An 18,615-nucleotide genomic window follows, 5' to 3' on the forward strand; every position below is an offset into this window, starting at 1 on the left:
GCTTTACTTCCTCAGTAGGGTGTACAGCATGCAGCCCCCTCACAAACAAACTCTGTTCTTCCTGTTAGACCCAATACTCTTCTCCATCAGTCTAAGTCAGCCATGAAACAAAAATGGAAGCACTTAGGAAAATGCCGTGTGTTTTCATTTAGGAAGTCAAATTTAGGCGTAATCTCTATTACATTTGAGTTTCCAAAGACCTAAATCCCAATGAGTTAAGAGTCTTCCAGTGCCGGGCGTGGTGACACACGCCTTTAATCCCAGCACTCGGCAGGTGGATCCCTGTGAGTCTGAGGCCAGCCTGGTCTACAAAGTGAGTCCAGGACAGCCAGGGCTACACACAGAGAAACCCTGTCTTGGAAAAAAAAGTCTTCCAGCACACATGATGTTTATCTTATGTACTATAACTCTACAACTTCTGTTTTATTTATTTTATGTGGGTGGGTGGTTTGCCTGCATGTACATCTGTGTAACATGTGCATAGCTGGAATACCATGGAGGCCAGAAGAAGGTGCTGGATCCCTAGACTGGAGTTGCAAATGTTTGTGAGCTGCTATGTACATGCTAGGAGTCAAACCTGTGTCCTCTGGAGGAGCAGCCAGTGGTCCTAACCACTGAGCCATCTCCAGCTCCTGTATTATGACTTACAGAGCACACTCCACAGCACCTGTACTGCGTGCTGAGGTCCACTATGCTGCTACAGTGTGATAAATGAAGTAACAGAACAGTCCTTATAGAGCTAGATTTACAAGTGGTTTTTTCCCCTCTCAGTTTTATAGTTTAGGTTGTTATATTTTTGTCTTTAACTCATCCTGAACTAAAATTTGCATGTGGTAAGACATGCTACACCAGTGTCAGACAGACTCTACCATAGAACTGCAAGCACACAGCAGGAAGTCACCTACACGACACTACAACTAACTTTTTATTCAACTCCGCTTGGCACATATTTCACCAAGCATTTATCACATACTCAGTACAAACACAAGACAGTCAAGCTCTTTAGGCAGTGGGGCAGACAATAAAACAGGTATGCCGTAAGAGGCATTAAAAACATAACTGAGATGAAGTAAGAAAAGCCTTTCTATAGCATGTTCATTTTGCTGGATGAATAAGTATCTGCAATAAATCAAGACAGACACATCTATGTAGATGACTCCAAACAGAAACTATTTCCTCAATTGACCCTATTTAGCTTTTTAATGGAATGCATCATATGAATTCTTTTGTTAAAAAAAAAAAGAATGCCAGAATTGGTTCAGAGAAAAGAAGGAAGGAAGGAAGGAAGGAAGGAAGGAAGGAAGGAAGGAAGGGGAAGAGTGAGGGAGGAGGGAGGGAGGGACGCCCCAGTAGTCTCTGTACCCTGTCCACCAGTCAGAACTCTTCTTTTCCAGCACCTTGAGCGGCATCTCCCATTCTAGATCTCACAGCTACGTGGTGTTAGTAGGAGAAAATGATGCTATTTAACACATATTTGCACTTTAACAAGAAAATTCAACACTTAAGGAAAGCTTCCCACAATTTTGGAGCAAGCAACTGTCACTCCAAGAAGACAGTTCCTTAGAAGCAAGTTGGATTGATAATTTACTTAGAAAAACATTAAAGTTCATTTGTATTCCTAGAAGGCACACAAATTGCCAGTTGTGTAAGCTCCTCTAAAATGCCTTGTAAACAATGTGCACTTTGACAGGATTTGGAGCGGGAAGAGGCAGCGTTATTATTTCAAATACATGACTTTTGGTGAGGCAAACAGACAATGAGAGGAAAAGATTTTCCGATCAGTTCAAGAAAGAAGACTGTGGCAAGTTTCAGAAGAGCAGCTCTCTGGAGTGTGGAGTCTGATGCCACTGGAGGAGGCCAAGCTGAAGCTACACCGAGCCCTGAGTCCCGGATTCTGTTAACAACTGAGTCTTAACAACCAGGCCATGAATCCATCTTGTCAGGGGCAACGGCCAAGGTAGTAGTTGACTAGTCTAGTTTCAGGTCCACATTACAGACACACAAATGAATGCCAGTAGCTGGGAAAAACATTTCACACCGCTCCCTTCAACTCCATCTTGGTGAAGGAGAAGACTCGGGGAGCAAACTCAAATTGTGGTCATTAAGCATTCCATGACGACACCTAGAAAAGTCTCTGACAGTCAAAGCACTCTTGATAAATTTTAGCATCAGTGAAATGTTCTGTCGTTTCACGTGGAAAGCACACTTAGAGCAGCACTCTATGCAAAGCACTAGAGACAGTTGGTATAAGACAGCTCTCACCACTGAGGGCACCACTGAGGGAGAGTTACTGCACATCTAACCTCAATCTGTTCTCAGGCTTTCATCTCTCACGTTGCTGCCAGCACCATGGAAAGAGGCAGTTTTTCTTCCCAATGAATGACTTGGACACTTGTTGAGAATCACCTGCTCACAAATGTGCAGATCATTTCTGGATCTCAATTCTAATTCCATTGTTCTAGATCTGTCCCCTAATCCAGCATCACACTATTTTTACTGCCAACCTTTCTCTGGGTAGTTTTGGCTATTTGGGATTCTGAAATCCCACAGGAGAATTTTAGCTCAATGTCCATTTCTATAAGGGAGTCCACTGGAACTTTTAGCATGTATCATAGTGAATTTTTAAAACTATTTTTAAAAAGCTATTCAGGGATTACTGACGTATCAGTATTAAGTCTACAAATTCATAAGCAAGGCACCAATCCACTTACTTAGATTCTTTTAACATCACACTTTGGGGTTTTCAGTATTAAAATTTTATGCTAGCCAGTGTAATGGTGCATGCCTGTAATCCTAGCACTCAGAGAAGCAGAGGCAGGTGGATCGCTGTGTGTTCGAGGCCAGACTGGTCTATAGAGCAAGTCCAGGGCAGCCAATGCTACACAGAGAAACCCTGTCTCAGGAAAAAAAAAAAAAATGCTTCTGTGGTTAACTTTCTTTTCTTTTTTGTTTTTGTTGTTTTTGAGACAGGATTTCTCTCTGTAGCCTTGGCTGTCCTGGACTCACTTTGTAGGCCAGGCTGGCCTCAAAGTCATAGCAATCTGTCCGTCTCTGCCTAAGGAGAGTGCTGGAGGTGTGTGCTTATTTCTAATTCTTCTTCTTCTTCTTCTTCTTTTTTTTATCCTAGTAAAATGCGATAAAAATGTGATTGGGGTTTTTTCATTGCACTTTAAAATTGTTCACTGCTAGTACATGCAATGAAACTGATTTTGGTGTAAAGACAGTAGAGGAGAAAACTGACTCCTGAAACTTGCCCTCTGACCTCCACGGAACACATAATAAGTAGATGTAAAATAAAATAAGAAAAACTCTTAATGAAGACTAGAAATGATATTAGTAAGTGTAAGAATGTAAAGCAACCATTATTTTTAAAGTTATGTCATGTTGTTAGACCATGGTAACCAATCTGAACTCTGCCCAAAACCTAACCACTTGACCATCCAGACAACAGGAAAATGCAGCCCAACGTGGAGCTCTTAGCAATAGAAAAGATACACATCAACTAGACAGTTCCCCGCGTGAGCTTCTGGAATCACAGTTTCAGTTTGAATGTCATGGGGAAATAGGAATGAGGAGTAAAAGGAAATATTGATCTTAGAAATAATTTAACTTTTCAGATATTTAACATTTTTAAATTTTAACTTTGTTACATTCCTACTTATGTTTCAAATTATATACCCAGAAATGATCTTTGATTAACTTATTATTCTAGTTATCTGAAAGAATCACAATCTTATCAAACGACCAATGCCCTCTTTACTTTGTTTCTTTTATGAAAGTTAGTTAACCTATGACAACTTCAACAGCCAGAATCCATTAATGTGCTTCCTCCATGGCTGCTGCTCAGCTCACACCACTTGCCAGCCTACACGCTTCTGTGCTTAAGAAACACAAGCTGACAAAGCAGGTGAGAGGGACAGATGGCAGCTTTAATTGATTAAAATATAATTATAAAAAGTCTAAAATTGTTATGTAAGAACTCTCTTTAGGAAAAGAATTTTCAGAGAAAACCTTTTCATTTGTTGCTACTTAGCAGAAAAAAAATATATTTAAAAATCTCCTCAAACTATAAACAATGCTAGTGTCTTTAAGTGGTAAAATATAAACAGCACAAATGTTGTCATTTTAACTATCTTTTAGTATAATTAGATGGCTGTACAACTACCATCAAGCTAGTTACACAGCACTGTCAGCATTAAAATCTTTAAATTGCTTTCCTAAAATCTGAGAAGAGTTTGGAACTGAAACATAGCAGTTCTGACCCAAAGAAAAGATACATTCTAATAGGAGACTCGGTCAGCATTCTTGTCACCACCTAAGGGTCCCACTGTGCTGAAAGATCACTTCCTGAAAAGATAAGCCTATTAATTCAGTCCCTTTTGTCTATACTTACTTGTTTGAGTTTGTATTTGCCTTGACAGTGCTGGAGAGCAATCCCAGGGCTCCTTGCTTGCAAGGCAAGTTCTCTTCCACTAAGCCACATCCCTAATTAAGACATCTCTTAAATAAAAATATGTTTATTCGGTGCCATTATCACTTACACTGACAATCAAAAGCATACATGGGAAAGAGTCAACTACTTTAAACCTCCCTTTGGAATGTTCTAGAGTAACTTTCCACAGAACAGTTAAAATGGCTGTTACACAGTCATGGTGGTCACTGAGCTTCCAGCCCATACATGAACACTGTCTAAAGCAGCTAGGCCTTGCGGCCAACAGGCTGCGCTGAGCTCACAAACTCTTATAACCTGCACATTCCCGGTCACTTCTCCAACTCCCTTCTCTGCTTAGCTGATGTCTGGCAGTAACCAACACCTTCTCACCTAGCTGCGATCCCAGAACTTGGGAGACTGGGGAGGGAGGACTGAGAGTGAGGCTAGCCTGGGTGACAGAGCTAAGAAATAAAGCCCAAACAAATGAAAACTTTCTGTCAATGTTATAGCTACTGCCACTGCAAGAAGCACCATAGCCAACGTGATCTCAGGGTTTGGCAAAGGACTAGCCTCCGTTACCATAGGGGGCAGAGTGTAACCCTCCATGGCTCCAAATCCTGAAGACTGACCATAATGCCAACCATTGTACTTTCCACTACCTCAAATCTGTCTCTATCATTACCAAATCCCTTGTAGGCATCCCTGCTGCCACAATATCCTTCACCATAAATGCCACCACAGATGCTGTAACCGCTGATGTTTCCTCTACAACTAAAGTTGCCACCATCTTCAAACTCACCTCCATGTCCACCAACAAAGTGCTCAGGACTACTTCAGTCCCTATGCTAGATGAACCGTGAGCCATGCCTTACTTCAACAGGGCGCTCCTCACTTCACAGCTGTGAGAGGATTTCTGGAGTCAGATATATCCACATAGTCATGGCTGTCAAAGGATACATATGGAAAGCTCCTCTTCTGAATCCTCAGTAAGTCATGATTTCCATCACTTTAAACTCCCCATGCTGTTCCAAACAATCTCCTTAGACCATGTTTGTGACAGCTTGAATAAGAATGGCCCCCATAAGCGCATATATTTGAGTCCTTAGTCATCAAAAAGTGGCATTATTTATAAAGGATTAAGAGGTGTGGCCTTGTTGAAGGAAGTGTGTCACTGGAGGTGGGCTTTGAGGTTTCAAAAACCCACTCCAGGCCCACTCTCTCTTTCCTCTCTCCTCCCCCTCCTCCTCCCTCCTTCTTCTCTCTCCCTCCCTCTCCTCTCTCTCCCTCCCTCCCTCTGCTCTCAGCTACTACTTCAGCACCTGCCTGTATGCCATCATGGTCCCTGCCATGAGGAGAATGTCCTAACCCTCGGAAATAAGGCTCCAATTGTTTTATTTTATAGACAATCCCATCAGCCACAGACCCTGCCTTCCTTGTAGAGCCATTGCAACCCAGATGTGAGCTTCCAAATAACAGTTTTATTTTCCCCTCCACAGATGTTGTTGGCTAAGAGTAAGGTAAAGAATCTTCTGCTGCATAACCACAGGTTTTATGCATTCTACCTTGTTCCACTTTCTGCTCATTCAAGCAGACAAAGCCCTTCATCATGTGCACACCTATTCCAAAATCTTTTGTAGTTACTTCTGTATCATGAAACAGCTTATGGCTAATATGGTGGTATGTGCCTGTACTCCAGCACTCTGGAGGATAAAGCAGAAGGATGATGAGTCAAGTCAGTACAGCCTACATAAGAAGACCCCAGTCTCAACAAAACAAAACAAAAACAAACAAACAAAACAGTTAAACAAAAACCTGGCTATGGCTTACTGCCCCCACCCCCACCCCAGAATCCAATTAAGAATCCAACTGGTCTACTTTTTAAGCAAGTATTTGCATGATAAGCTTCATAATTCCTATTAAATCACTTGTTAGAGGTAAACATAACATATAACATAGAACAGAGTTGAGTTTTCACAGTGTTTTCTGCCTATACATTAAAGAATAAATTGTTAGCTAGAACTACTGTTCAGGGGTAGAATATTTACCTGATATAAGCAAAGCCCTGGTTTCGAGCTCTAGCACTGCACGCAGAGGCAGGGGATAGTGAGCCAGGATCCACAGACCCCAAAGGATTTTTTTACTGAGCTCCGAGAGGCATGCTAGGGACCACTGAGCTACAGCTACAACCTAAGCTCTCGACAGTTGAAAGAGCCACCAAAGTCACACCAAAAGTTCAGTGTCCTGTTCTCTTCTCAGGAGACGAGACAAATCTCTAGGAAGATGCTTGGAGAGCTCCGTAAACCCTAGGAACTTTCCATTTCTAGGAAATAAAATCTATTCCAAAGATGCCGTGGTATAAATTCCCTCGATTCAAAGGTACCTCATGAATGTCTATGGCCACATTTCTAAGAATTTCATGAAATACAATAAACTATATATTTCAAAATCTGAAGTTCCTCAAATGGTTAACACATGTGCATGTACACAAGAGACATTGTTTAAAGTCTCCAAGTGATTTATATCTAAAAGCTAATGGCACACACCCACAAACACTTTAGCCAAAGTACATCGATTATTCCATGTTGGCATCCAATATTTATAAGATACTGGCACTTTTTAATAATCCACCAGGGACAATGATACAGTAACAAAACATTGTGCCTTGATTATTAGTACAGCAAATGGCTTTTTCTAAGAACTGACACAAGATCTTCACTATGCCCATAATATCTTAATTTGGGTCTAAAAGATAAAGAGATACAGATTAAGACAGAATTTATTCTGTGAAACCAAAGTTGACTTTTTTATCTCTATGCATAAATACATGTATGTTCCTTTATCATGCCACCCACTATTCCTGGAGAGATGGCTCAGCAGTGAAGAGCATTGTTGCTTTTCCAGAGGACCCAGATTCAATTCCCAGCACCCACATGGTATCTCATAGCTGTCTGTAACTCCAGTTCCAGAGTATCTGGCACCCTCACAGAGACATGCATGCAAGCAAAAAACATCAATGCACACAGAAATAAATTAATCTTTTAAAAGAATGTTTTATTTTATAGGAGTTGCCTCGTCTTTCACAGCAATAGACCAGTGGCTGTGATAATGCTTCTCAAGCATCTTCCTTAATGCTCCTGATAGAAATCCTCCACAGTGAAATGGATACCCCATCTTGGAGACTATCCTGACAGCACCCTCTGTAGACCCACTCATCCATCTACCCTGTGAGGCCTTATCCACAGACCTTGAAGAACGTAGTGTTTTGCAATCTCATTACTACCTGTCCATGAATGCCCTGTTGCCCACATGGCTCCCCAGACTCTCCTGCAGCTGCTTACGTTCTAGAAAAGACTTTGACTTGGACATGACAACTATGTGTAGAGGAATTTTACCCAGCAACATGGCTGCTCTGGCAAGGGATTGCATCCAAAGACCTTCTAGGTTTCTGTGATCCAGCTAAAATGCAGACACACTCTGGACTACAATTTTATATGGTTAGAATACAGACACACCCTTTACACATACTTTTAATCCCAAACAATAAAGGAAAGGTTAGTGTATAGAAGGAAGCAGCCATGTTTGAAAGTGATGTCTAATTGAGGGATAGATAAAGTGATGAATCAGAGAAAGATCTGACAGGATGAGTCAGAGATAGGATACACCCAAGTCTCAGGAGAACAGGACAGGAAAGAGAGGCTTCTTAAGAGTAGTGCAGGGATAGAGAAAAGAGTTTGTTCTTGTTATTTGTTTGTTTGTTTAAACCAAGAATCTTTTTTACTGGGCCAGTTTTATAGAGACAAGATGCAGAGAGAACAAGCTGGACACAGGTGAAAACAGAATGAGCCAGAGAATGAGCAGGAGCCAGAAGATTAAAACATATTTCCAGAATTAGTTTGAGGCCAGGCAGAGCAATTCAGTCAGAAGTCAAAAGAAGCCAGTTTGAATCAGTCAGCTTGGAGAGGAGTTTGGGATAGAACTGAGTTGAACCAGTCGACAAGCATTCAGAAAGAGGTAAAAGGCTTAGGAACAGCTCTCCTCTCATACCTTCATCTGAGGTCAGTATCATACAACCTGGATCTTGGGGCTCTTACAATTATTCAAGTTAGGTGAACTTCAATTGTTAGTTTAGTTCTCAAGACAGTTAATTGGACTATATTTGCTTATGGCCACCCCACAAAGAAGCATCATTGAAATTTGTCTTCCATAGCTCTAAGTGCTCTTTTTATTTCCTCAGATGAATTATTGTGCTAGACAGTTAGCTTAGTTGATAGAATCAGTACCCAGTAAATGGGTAAGCCCAAGACAAAGACACTGGTGTGGGTTAGAAGCACAGATGTCCTTTCAGCACTACAATTCAGAGTAATTGTCACTTCCTGATTGTATATGTGGATGGTCCATACCCAATCATAGTTATATCTTAATGGTTATGAAACAGGAAGAAAATAAAATCTTTTTTTCTAATAAAGCCAGAAATCATAATAAATATACACTCTGAAAGTCATTTGACCCCAAAGGGGCCATGACCCACAGGGTGAGAAACACTGGTCTAGGACAAATTATACAAGCAATATCCAAGGAAGGGCCCTGAAGAAGTTACTGCTACTCCAGGGAAGACTGGAGATATGGTGACTTTTACTCTTAGAAATTTACAACAGGAGACCTCAGACTGCTCCAGAAGAACATGCACAAAGGCTTCCAGAACAAACACTGGCATCAGGAACCATCCAAGACAGCCTCTGACAAAGTCATTAAACTCGTAACACCTTCAGGAAAAGAGAGTCCATGTGTGCCAGGGAGGCAAAAGACAGCTGCTACATAGTGCTGGCAAGAAAGGGAAAATGAACCTCGCACTAAGGATGAATAATGCAAGCTTTGAGCAAAAAAGACAAATGGAGCACAGCATGGAGTAGCCACTTCCAAAATGTCTCAAACACATGACTGATTCACTTCCTTCCTGCCTGCCCTTCAGCATTCCTTCAGAGTCAAGCAATCATCCAACCCTGCTCTCTTTTCTGCCTAAAGGATCCAGAAATTCCTTGACCAGGGTTTTTTGTTTTGTTTTGTTTTGTTGGTTTTTCGAGACAGAGTTTCTCTGTGTAGCCTTGACTTGCTCTGTAGACCAGGCTGGCCTCAAATTCAGAGATCTGGCAGCCTCTGCCTCCTGAGTGCTGGGATTAAAGGTGTGCACTACCACACCTGGCTGTGACCAGGGATTTTAAAACCTCCCAAAACCCACATTAGACCTAGGCAACGAAAAGAAACCCAGCCAGGCCTCATCCTTTTGAATAGTTTAAAGTCCAGACAGAAAGCTACAGATACTGTCAAACCAAAGAAGATTCATTGTTTCCCTATAGGAGAAAGGGTCACACTGTGCAGCTCAGAAATTAGCATTATGCTACCCAGAGGATGTCAGAAATGGGTAAATTTGACTTTTCTGTGAACATTTAGGAGAGGGGCTGAGAAGAATGACTTCTCAGCCTTGCTAGGAAGGTGGAGAAAGGTGGGTTCGCTGGGCTCACTAGGGAGCACACTTCAGGCCAATCAGAGGCCCTATTTCAAAGAGCAAGTTGGACGGCTCCCAAGCAACACCACTTGAGGTTAACCTTGGCTTGCACGCGTGCGCGCGCGCACACACACGCACACACACACAGAGGCATGTATGCAAGCACACTCAAGTGAGCCCTTCTTTGTAACGCACATTTGAAAATTCAATTTCCACCTCTTTTCACCCCTTCTACTCACCCAAAACCCCTTCATCATCCCCCAAATGAAAGAACTTTGAATTCAGTCATCAGTCTCTTACCCTGCCAGAAAAGCTAAGGAGTAGGAGCTGTTCTTGGAGACAAACGCTGAGCGATGTGCCTGTATCATCTGACCCCGAGAAGGTTCTTCATTCTCTGAATCCGAGAGGCGTGCAGGACACTGGCAAGGAGACAAGTGAGGTAAGACTGTCCATTAGGGTTTGCATGGGATGTAGCCCAGCTGTCGCTTCAAAGTTCAGTCTCCCTAAGTCACTTTTCTGAGTTCCAGTTTGATTCCAAATGCTTTCTGAAAATACTAATTGTAAATGTGGCTTTAACTGAAAATATCCAAAATCAAATTAACCCATTATCAAATTGCATATGATATTTTCTACCAACTCTGGGAGAGAGACCTCAACACAGGTAAATAATGGTGGCCTCTATGTATTCTGGTGTCTCTTTTCATAACCAGTTTGGTACCAACTCATAGACTACCCCAGTCTCACTCTCAGTGTCATGGGTCTGTTTCTGCTTCCTCTAACTAGACTGCACTACTGTAAAGATCCCAAAAGCTGACAAAGTACTAAATGAGCTAACATGGAAGTCCTCAAAAAAAACAGACTGTTTATGAATTTAAACAGTATTAAGAAAGAGGCGTAGTTTTATACTATTTGTCAAATTCTTTTTAACTGATGAAAACTAAGTTGCATTATTGCAAATAAATATCTACATGGACAAAGACTATGCACCTCTCCATGCTTCCAGGCCTAAACCTAAAAACATTAGTTAAGAAATATTTACCTCCTATCTTTCCTTTCACCTTGGATATAAACAGGCCTAAGGCACTATGGGTCCTTGAAACAGTACAGAGCTTGGGTAAACGAGATGCCTGCAGTGACACTTGACAAAAAGTGTAAGCTACTGGTGGGCAGGGCAGCTTTCCTACAACACATGAAGGAGCACATCTGCACCCTACTTTCTAGAGGACAACTGAGCAATAAACATTAAAACAGCTTCAAAGCACACTTCCTTTCTCCTGGCCCTCTAATTTTAGTAATTTATCACAGCAGCATTTAAGACAGCAAGATATCTACAGGAGATTAAAATAGTCAGATATATTGTACTGGGGACAACTGAAGAAAGATACACATTTTTTATTTACATGTAAAGGCACAATTTATAATTAACCAAAAAAAGAAAAAGAAAAAGGATTATAAAGCAGTACTATGCAAGGCAAGGTTTCTGAATGAAAAGAACATGCAGTGCATGCACAAGTGTGTATGTGCATGCATGTGTGTACACTGCATGTAGAAAATAGGTCTGGTTAGGATAATCACCAAAACGCCTGTAGGGGTTACTTTTAGGTTATAGGATAATTACTCTTTCACCTCTGATTTAATATCCTCAATATAACTGTTAGCTAGACTGTTCTGTTTTCTAACAACTTACACCATTACTGGAATAGTGGCACCATAAGAAAACAACAAATTAAAGATTATGCCCATTTTCTTTCCATTATAAAAAATAACAGATCATAATCTCTCCTTCTAGAATATGTTCTTTCTGACTTTCATAATTTCATGACCATGCATCAAAAACTTGTGATGGGCAAGACATTGTGGGAGGTTTTTATTTAGGTCAGACACATGTCAACAAGCAATCTCAAAGAGAAACAAACATAAAAATCTATAATGCAAGTATAAAGTCATGTAAGTCACAAAGTACTAAGGGTGGAATGAGAAAAGGAGGGTAAATGAAGTGAGGATCGCAGTTTTAAACCGGACTTAGAGTGGCAAATAGCAACCTTCCCAGCAGCAAGCTGTTGGGAATGCACCTGCGAAAGGAAGGCAGAGCACATATGCTGGCAGCAAATGGTTCTACTCCTGAGAGACGTGGAACACAGTCAAGGAGAAAATACCTAGCTTGAATCATGCTTGAGGAAGGACCTGGGTGCTGGTGAGGAGTCCTCCCTTAATGTGGAGGTAGCGAGGTGTGGAGGCAGGAAGGGGACGGCTCAGCCCATCGTGATGTGCGCACCCTGAATATAACCCTCCTCTGCCTGGCTTCCCGCTGAGGCCGGTTCAGGTTCTCTTGGGCCCCAATTTTAATATAATAAAACCATTTGCTCAAGACCAAGGCCTGGCTTTTCCCTATCACTGGGAGTGAACCCAGAGCTCTGTACCTGCTAGTCAAGGGCTCCTCCCCTCCACTGTCCAGTCTTTGATGTTAAATAGTCTCACTGGGTTGCCCAAGCTGGCCTTGAACTCACTCTGAGGCCCCATCAGACCATGAAGTTGCAATCTTCTGACTTCAGTCTCTCTAGCTGAGAGAACAAGCCAGTATCAGTCCAAAACTACTTTTTTCTTTTCTTTTTTTTTTGGGGGGGGGGGGGGAGGGGGTTGCTTTTAAAGATAGGGCTTCTCTGTGGAGCCCTGGCTGGTTTAAAGCTAGCTCAGGAGACCAGGCTGGCCTTGAACTCACAGAGATCCACCTGTGTCTGCTTCCCAGGTGCTAGGATTAAAGGCATGCGCCACCATGCCTGGCCTGTCTAAAAACTATTAAAGCCATTTAAATCTCTGAAAAAAATTAAAAGGAAATAGGGAGAGTAGAAAAGTACAGGATCATAAAAATTCAGAAAAAGTTAGATTTTACTCACTGTGCTTCTCATTGACAAGTTATGAACCTGGCTGTTACCAATAAAGGGATCTGAGCGTCTATTTTCTCTTTCCTTCAAATAAGTCAATTGCACTGTTGCAGCTGCTTCCTATTTCAAAGACGGCAGTGCCAAAAGCAAAGCATCTACCATGCCTCCCAGCCTTGGCACAGAAGCAGGCCCACAGCCAGTCCCCTGGGGGATCTGGGTCTCTTGGCTTCTTCCACTGAAGGACCGCCTCTATCAAGATTTGGGGGCCTCTGGGCTGTGTGCCTGAGGACATTAAGACCGAGAAAGAGGCAAAGTTGCACCACCCTTCAGAGACTACAGCCCACAACTGAGGCTGCAGTCAAACCATATCCTATTGCCTCCTAAGCTAATTGTATCCTTACTAGCTAGCAGCAGTCTTTTGCCTTTCAAGATTCGTGGGGTGCACAGAATTGAGATCACACAGCATTTTATGCTTGCTAAATGGAATCTTTTACAGGATTGAAAATTTATAAAATTTAAGTGCCTTTGTTTTATTTGTACTGTTTTAAGAAAGAACCTTGCTGGGATGGTGGCACATGCTTTTAATCCCAGCACTCGGGAGGCAGAGGCAGGTGGACTGCTGTGAGTTTGAGGCCAGCCTGGTCTACAAAGTGAGTCCAGGACAGCCAAGACTACACAGAGAAACCCTGTCAGAAGAAGAAGAAGAAAGAAGAAAGAAGAAAGAAGAAAGAAGAAAGGAGGAGGAGGAGGAAGAGGAGGAAGAGGAGGAAGAGGAAGAGGAGGAGGAAGAGGAGGAGCCCTGTTACACATAGTCCAGGAAGACCTAGAACTCAGTACAGAGCCCAAGTTAGCCTTACTGCAACCCTCCTGCCTCAGGCTCCCAAGTGCTGCTATTACAGAAGTGTGCTACCATGACGTTTATTAAAAGTATTTACTTTAAATCAATAATTAATGATGATTAATACTATAATCAGAATCATACGTCATCTGAATATGGCAGTCAACAAATACACTGACTAGGACAGCTTTAAAAATTCTGTTTCTGAGGCTCAGAGAAAAATAAAAGCCTTTATGGAAACTAAGCTAGAGGGCTGGAGAGATGGCTCAGAGGTTAAGAGCACTTCCAAAGGTCCTAAGTTCTATTCCCAGCAACCACATGGTGGCTCATAATCATCTACAATGATATCTGGTGACCTCTTCTGGTGTGTAGATACACATGCAAACAGAACACTGTATACATAATAATAAAATAATCTTTAAAAAGAAAGAAAGAAAGAAACTAAACCAGAAACAGAAAGAAACCTGGCCAGAATGCATGGTTAGATACAATGCTGATTATGCAGAATTTTTTTCTATTCATTCTCTCTGTGTACGTACACACACACACACACACACACACACACACACACACACACACACACACACACACTTACTTAATTTTTATGAATATTTGGCCTGCATATTCCCCATGTGTACCTGGTCCCCATGTAAAAGGGGATACCCCAGAAAAGGATATGAGATCCCTTGGAACTGGAGTTATAGGAGGCTGTAAGCACCATGTGGGTGATGGTTATCAAACCAAGATGGCTCTGCAAGAGCAGCCATCTGTCCAGCTCTCCTCCTTTCCTACTCTCTTATGCTGCCTATCTTCATATTATGCTAAGGCTTCATTACCTTTAATCCATTAAAAAATAACCTGAAATGTTAACAAGACTACATAAAAATGCTTAAAATACATGACTCAAAATATATACATCATCAGGGAGGCAGGTGGATTTCTGTGAATTCAAGGTCAGTCTGGTCTACAAAGGGAGTCCAGGACAGTCAACACTACACAAAGAAACCCTGTCTTGAAAAAGAACCAAAACCCAAAAATGTTACATCTTCAAACTGTTATGAGTAAAACTGATATTAAATTGTTATTTTCTATATGAATATAATTATATTTTCAAAAAATACCTTCTTGGTCCAGTGAGATGGGTTGGTGGATGATGGTACCTGACCATCTGAGTTCAATCCCCAGGACCCATAGTTTGTCTTTTGACCACCATATGTGTGTTAGCATATGTATGTACTCACATATGCGAATAAGTAATAAAACATAAGTGATGAAAAGCATCCAGGCAAGATTTGGCACAATCATATGGCTAATTTGTTAAGCTTAGACTTCAGGGACATACTTTATATCTAAGCATTGTTCTGCTTAAGGGATTATAGAGGAGAAAGGAAAGTGAAATACAAGCTTTAAAAAAAAATCTAATTGATGATATTAAGATGTATAAAGTTTAATGTCAAAACCCAGCATATACATCGACCTGATGGTATCAGTACAAATCTTATCACATGCAGCACACGATCCCAGCTTGTTCTCGCTCGTCTTTCTTCTGTTCCTTTAATCTTCCTACAGAGTCCATATTAGAAAGTACTTCCTCCTAGCTGGACGGAAAGCACTTCACACTCAGGCTGCACACTCAGCATCTCTGGTATCACAGTCTGCCAACACAGAGCTCTCAGACCCATGTCTTTGGCTCAACTGCTAGCCCGAGGCAGGCGCTCACCCACAGTGACCCACTCACCTGCTCCAGGCTTGCTTTCAGCACTACTGGCTCATCTCTCTTTTTCTGTTCATCTGTTTTCCTCTTCCCCGTTTCTGAATCCTCTTGCAGTAGCTTGTGGATCTGATCCTCACAAGTTTTTTCTTCTTGTAACTTCTCTTCTCTCAGCTGAAAAATACACACCACACAAAGACAGTAGAGTTTTAGAAAATTCTAGACTTAAAACCTTCTTTACTCTACAGACAAGATCAAGCCTCCAGGGGACTCTCTCATTAGACATGGCCACCCTGACTTTTAAGTAAATCTGCTTTTACGTGGCTCTAGCTCAGTGGCTCTCAACCCTTTAATACAGTTCCTCATGTTGTAGTGATCCCTAACCATAAAATCATTTCATTGCTACTTCATAGCTATACTTTTTCTACTGTTATGAATCATAATGTAATGTCTGATATGCAGGACATCTGATATGTTACCTCTGTGAGAGAGCTGGAACACACAGGCTGGGAACAACTTCTCTAGCTAAACACATACTCCATAGCATAAAACTGAACTGCAGTCTTTTTTCTGTTTAAAGATTTTGAAAATTTATGTATTATGCATAGTGTTCTGCCTGCATGTACACGTTCAGGCCAGAGGAGGGCACCAGATCTCATTATAGATGGTTGTGAGTCATCGTGTGATTGCTGGGAATTGAACTTAGGACCTCTGGAAGAGCAGCCAGTGCTCCTAACCTCTCAGCTATCTCTCCAGCCCTGAACTGTATTCTTAAGCAACATGAAACCATAAAAGCTAGCTGTATAGATATTTATTCACATACAAAAAAAAAAAAAAAAAACCCTTAAACCTAAAATGTTTACCCTGTAAGTTACATTTAATTGTACTGGGTCAGGAGAAAAGCAGAAGCCATGAAAGCACATGAGGAGCTGGCTGGGTCTATTGGCAGCAACAGTGACTTCTCCCAATTCCAACAGCCTCATTTTATGTTCATATCCCACAGTCACAGGATAGGCCAACAAAGACACAAGGCCTACAGAGAAATCTAAGGTACAGATATAGGCTTCTCATTGGAAAAGGGAGTGGTGCATTGTGCGACTAGCAGAGGACTTTTAGTAAAAACCTGGATGATCTCATCGTTTACGTAGCTCCAAACATGGGCCTCTGTGTCTTACCCTGAGAAGCCATGGCTGTAAGTATTCTAAATGGTCGACACAGGGTCTTGTTCTTACCCTGAGAAAGCCATGGCTGTAAGTATTCTAAATGCTCGACAGAGGATCTTGTTCTTACCCTGAGAAGCCATGGCTGTAAGTATTCTAAATGCTCGACAGAGGATCTTGTTCTTACCCTGAGAAGCCATGGCTGTAAGTATTCTAAACGGTCGACAGAGGGTCTTGCTCTTACCCTGAGAAGCCATGGCTGTAAGTATTCTAAACGGTCGACAGAGGGTCTTGCTCTTACAGTGTATCAAGCGTCCTTTCTACTTTTACTTCGTATTTTACTACTCAAAAGTTTTAGTGAATTTAAATGAGATGATATATAATCCATGCACTGATAAACTATTTATAGATTTCATTTCTTGTAAAAAGATAAAGATGAAAGGACCGTCCATACCTGGAGCAAACAGAAGACAGCCAGGTGGGCAGCCTTCACTGATGGCCAAGCATGTGGTGGAGCGAAGGGAAAGAGCAGAGTGTCTGGTGTACTGTGTGAAGAGGTGGAACTGGGGATGCCACAGCAGCGAGTACAGACTGATGTGAGTAGCCCATGCTGCTGCTGAAGGTCATGTCTGTGACCATGGCCCTGCCACAGCAGAGGTCTGTGTCAATGTCCATGGCCCATGTGAACACCAAAGTCCATGTGGAAGTCCATGGTCTGGACTGCTGCCTGGGGCCATGTTGATGTCCAAAGGCTAAGCTGAGCTGGCCCCATCCCTCACCAGCTGTGGCACACAGGAGAGCTGGCCCTGCTGGCTTGGGAAAGGGAGAGCTGATGGGCCGACCAACTCAGCTACCACCCAGGCCTAGATCCAGGGTTTTGAGCTGGACTACCACAACATCTACCCCATCTATAAGCTGCTGGATCCCCAAGACACAGGGCAGCAACAGGATACCTGAGAGGAGCCCTTGTGAGGATCCAGTATTGACAGTGTAGCAGAAGCCAAAGGCCTTGAACAAGACCAATGACTCATTAGCAATAAACATTGGCAAGTAAAGTTGTCTGGGTGAAAAAGGTATACCATGTGACACACTGTGACACACCAGTTTCCACAGTGATTTTTTTTTTTTTAACTTTTTAACTTTTGTTTTTTGTTTTCTTTGGGGGGAGGAGGTTGCAAGGATGGAGGGTGGATTTGGAGGAACTGGGAGATGAGTAGGCCTGGAGTGTATGATATGAAATTCACCAAGAATTAATAAAAACTTAAAAAAAAATAAAGCTAAAGAAACAAGGATATTTTACGGGAAGGTGCTGTTTCGTTTTTAATTAATTAGTGAGTATTGATTTTGTGTACTGTTTACACTGATGAGTAGGTGCATGCCAGCATCCATAGTGCATGTGTTGTTGGGAAAAGGTTGCAGGAGTTTGTTCTCTGCTTCTCTTGTGTGGGTTCCAGGGATGGCACACACAGTAGGCGTGGCAGCAGGTGCCCTTACTCCCTGAGTCATGTCACTGACCCATGTTTCACTATGTAGCACAGGCTAGCTCTCACCTGGGGTGCTACTCCCTTGGCTTCCCAAGTGCTGGCATTACGGCTTTGCCATCATACACACTTTTGATAGGCCATTGTCGCTAGGCGTAAATAGTAATAATAACCCACAGTAACAAAGACAAGACAGTAAAGCCTGACTTTCCCATTTCTGTAGGTCTGTCTCCAGTGAGCCTGAACTAGACCCTGAGACACTGAACCTACTTCAAGTAGCTATACCTAAGCAGAAAATATCACATGCAACACAGCGAAATGGAACCCCAGCTCCACCCAATTCAATGAGACCATACTGACAGAAAAGCAAACCCAAAGACAGGAAACAAAACTGAAGGCCGTGCTCACAGCCCGCAGGGAAGAATTCATGTCTTCTACTACTTTAGAGGCTCTCGTTTAGCAACTGACCACAAAACACACACAGATGGGCATTTTCTTTTTCAGGGGATACAGAGGCAAAGTGGCACAAAAAAGATCAGCTTTTAGCATCATAGCATCTGCACTTGCTAACTGTGTGCCAGGTGCTGAGCTAAACACTTAGCCTCTGT

At 42.1% G+C, this 18,615-nt stretch overlaps 2 protein-coding genes across 2 annotated transcripts in view; both read right to left on the bottom strand.

Moving 5' to 3' along the window:
- The window catches only part of Serpinh1 (serpin family H member 1), a 671,742-nt gene that overhangs the window by 560,885 nt on the left and 92,242 nt on the right, over positions 1 to 18,615 (bottom strand). The window lies entirely within an intron of this gene.
- Rnf169 (ring finger protein 169) overlaps positions 1 to 18,615 on the bottom strand; it is a 56,297-nt gene that overhangs the window by 2,534 nt on the left and 35,148 nt on the right. The window contains exons 3-4 of the mRNA XM_051149008.1: positions 15,394 to 15,540; positions 10,236 to 10,354 (exon numbers count right to left, since the gene is read on the bottom strand). Of these exons, the coding sequence (XP_051004965.1) occupies positions 10,236 to 10,354; positions 15,394 to 15,540 (266 nt within the window). The remainder of the gene's footprint in view (positions 1 to 10,235; positions 10,355 to 15,393; positions 15,541 to 18,615) is intronic.

The sequence above is a fragment of the Acomys russatus genome, chromosome 7 (genome assembly GCF_903995435.1).
Source record: "Acomys russatus chromosome 7, mAcoRus1.1, whole genome shotgun sequence".
NCBI classification, from domain to species: domain Eukaryota; kingdom Metazoa; phylum Chordata; class Mammalia; order Rodentia; family Muridae; genus Acomys; species Acomys russatus.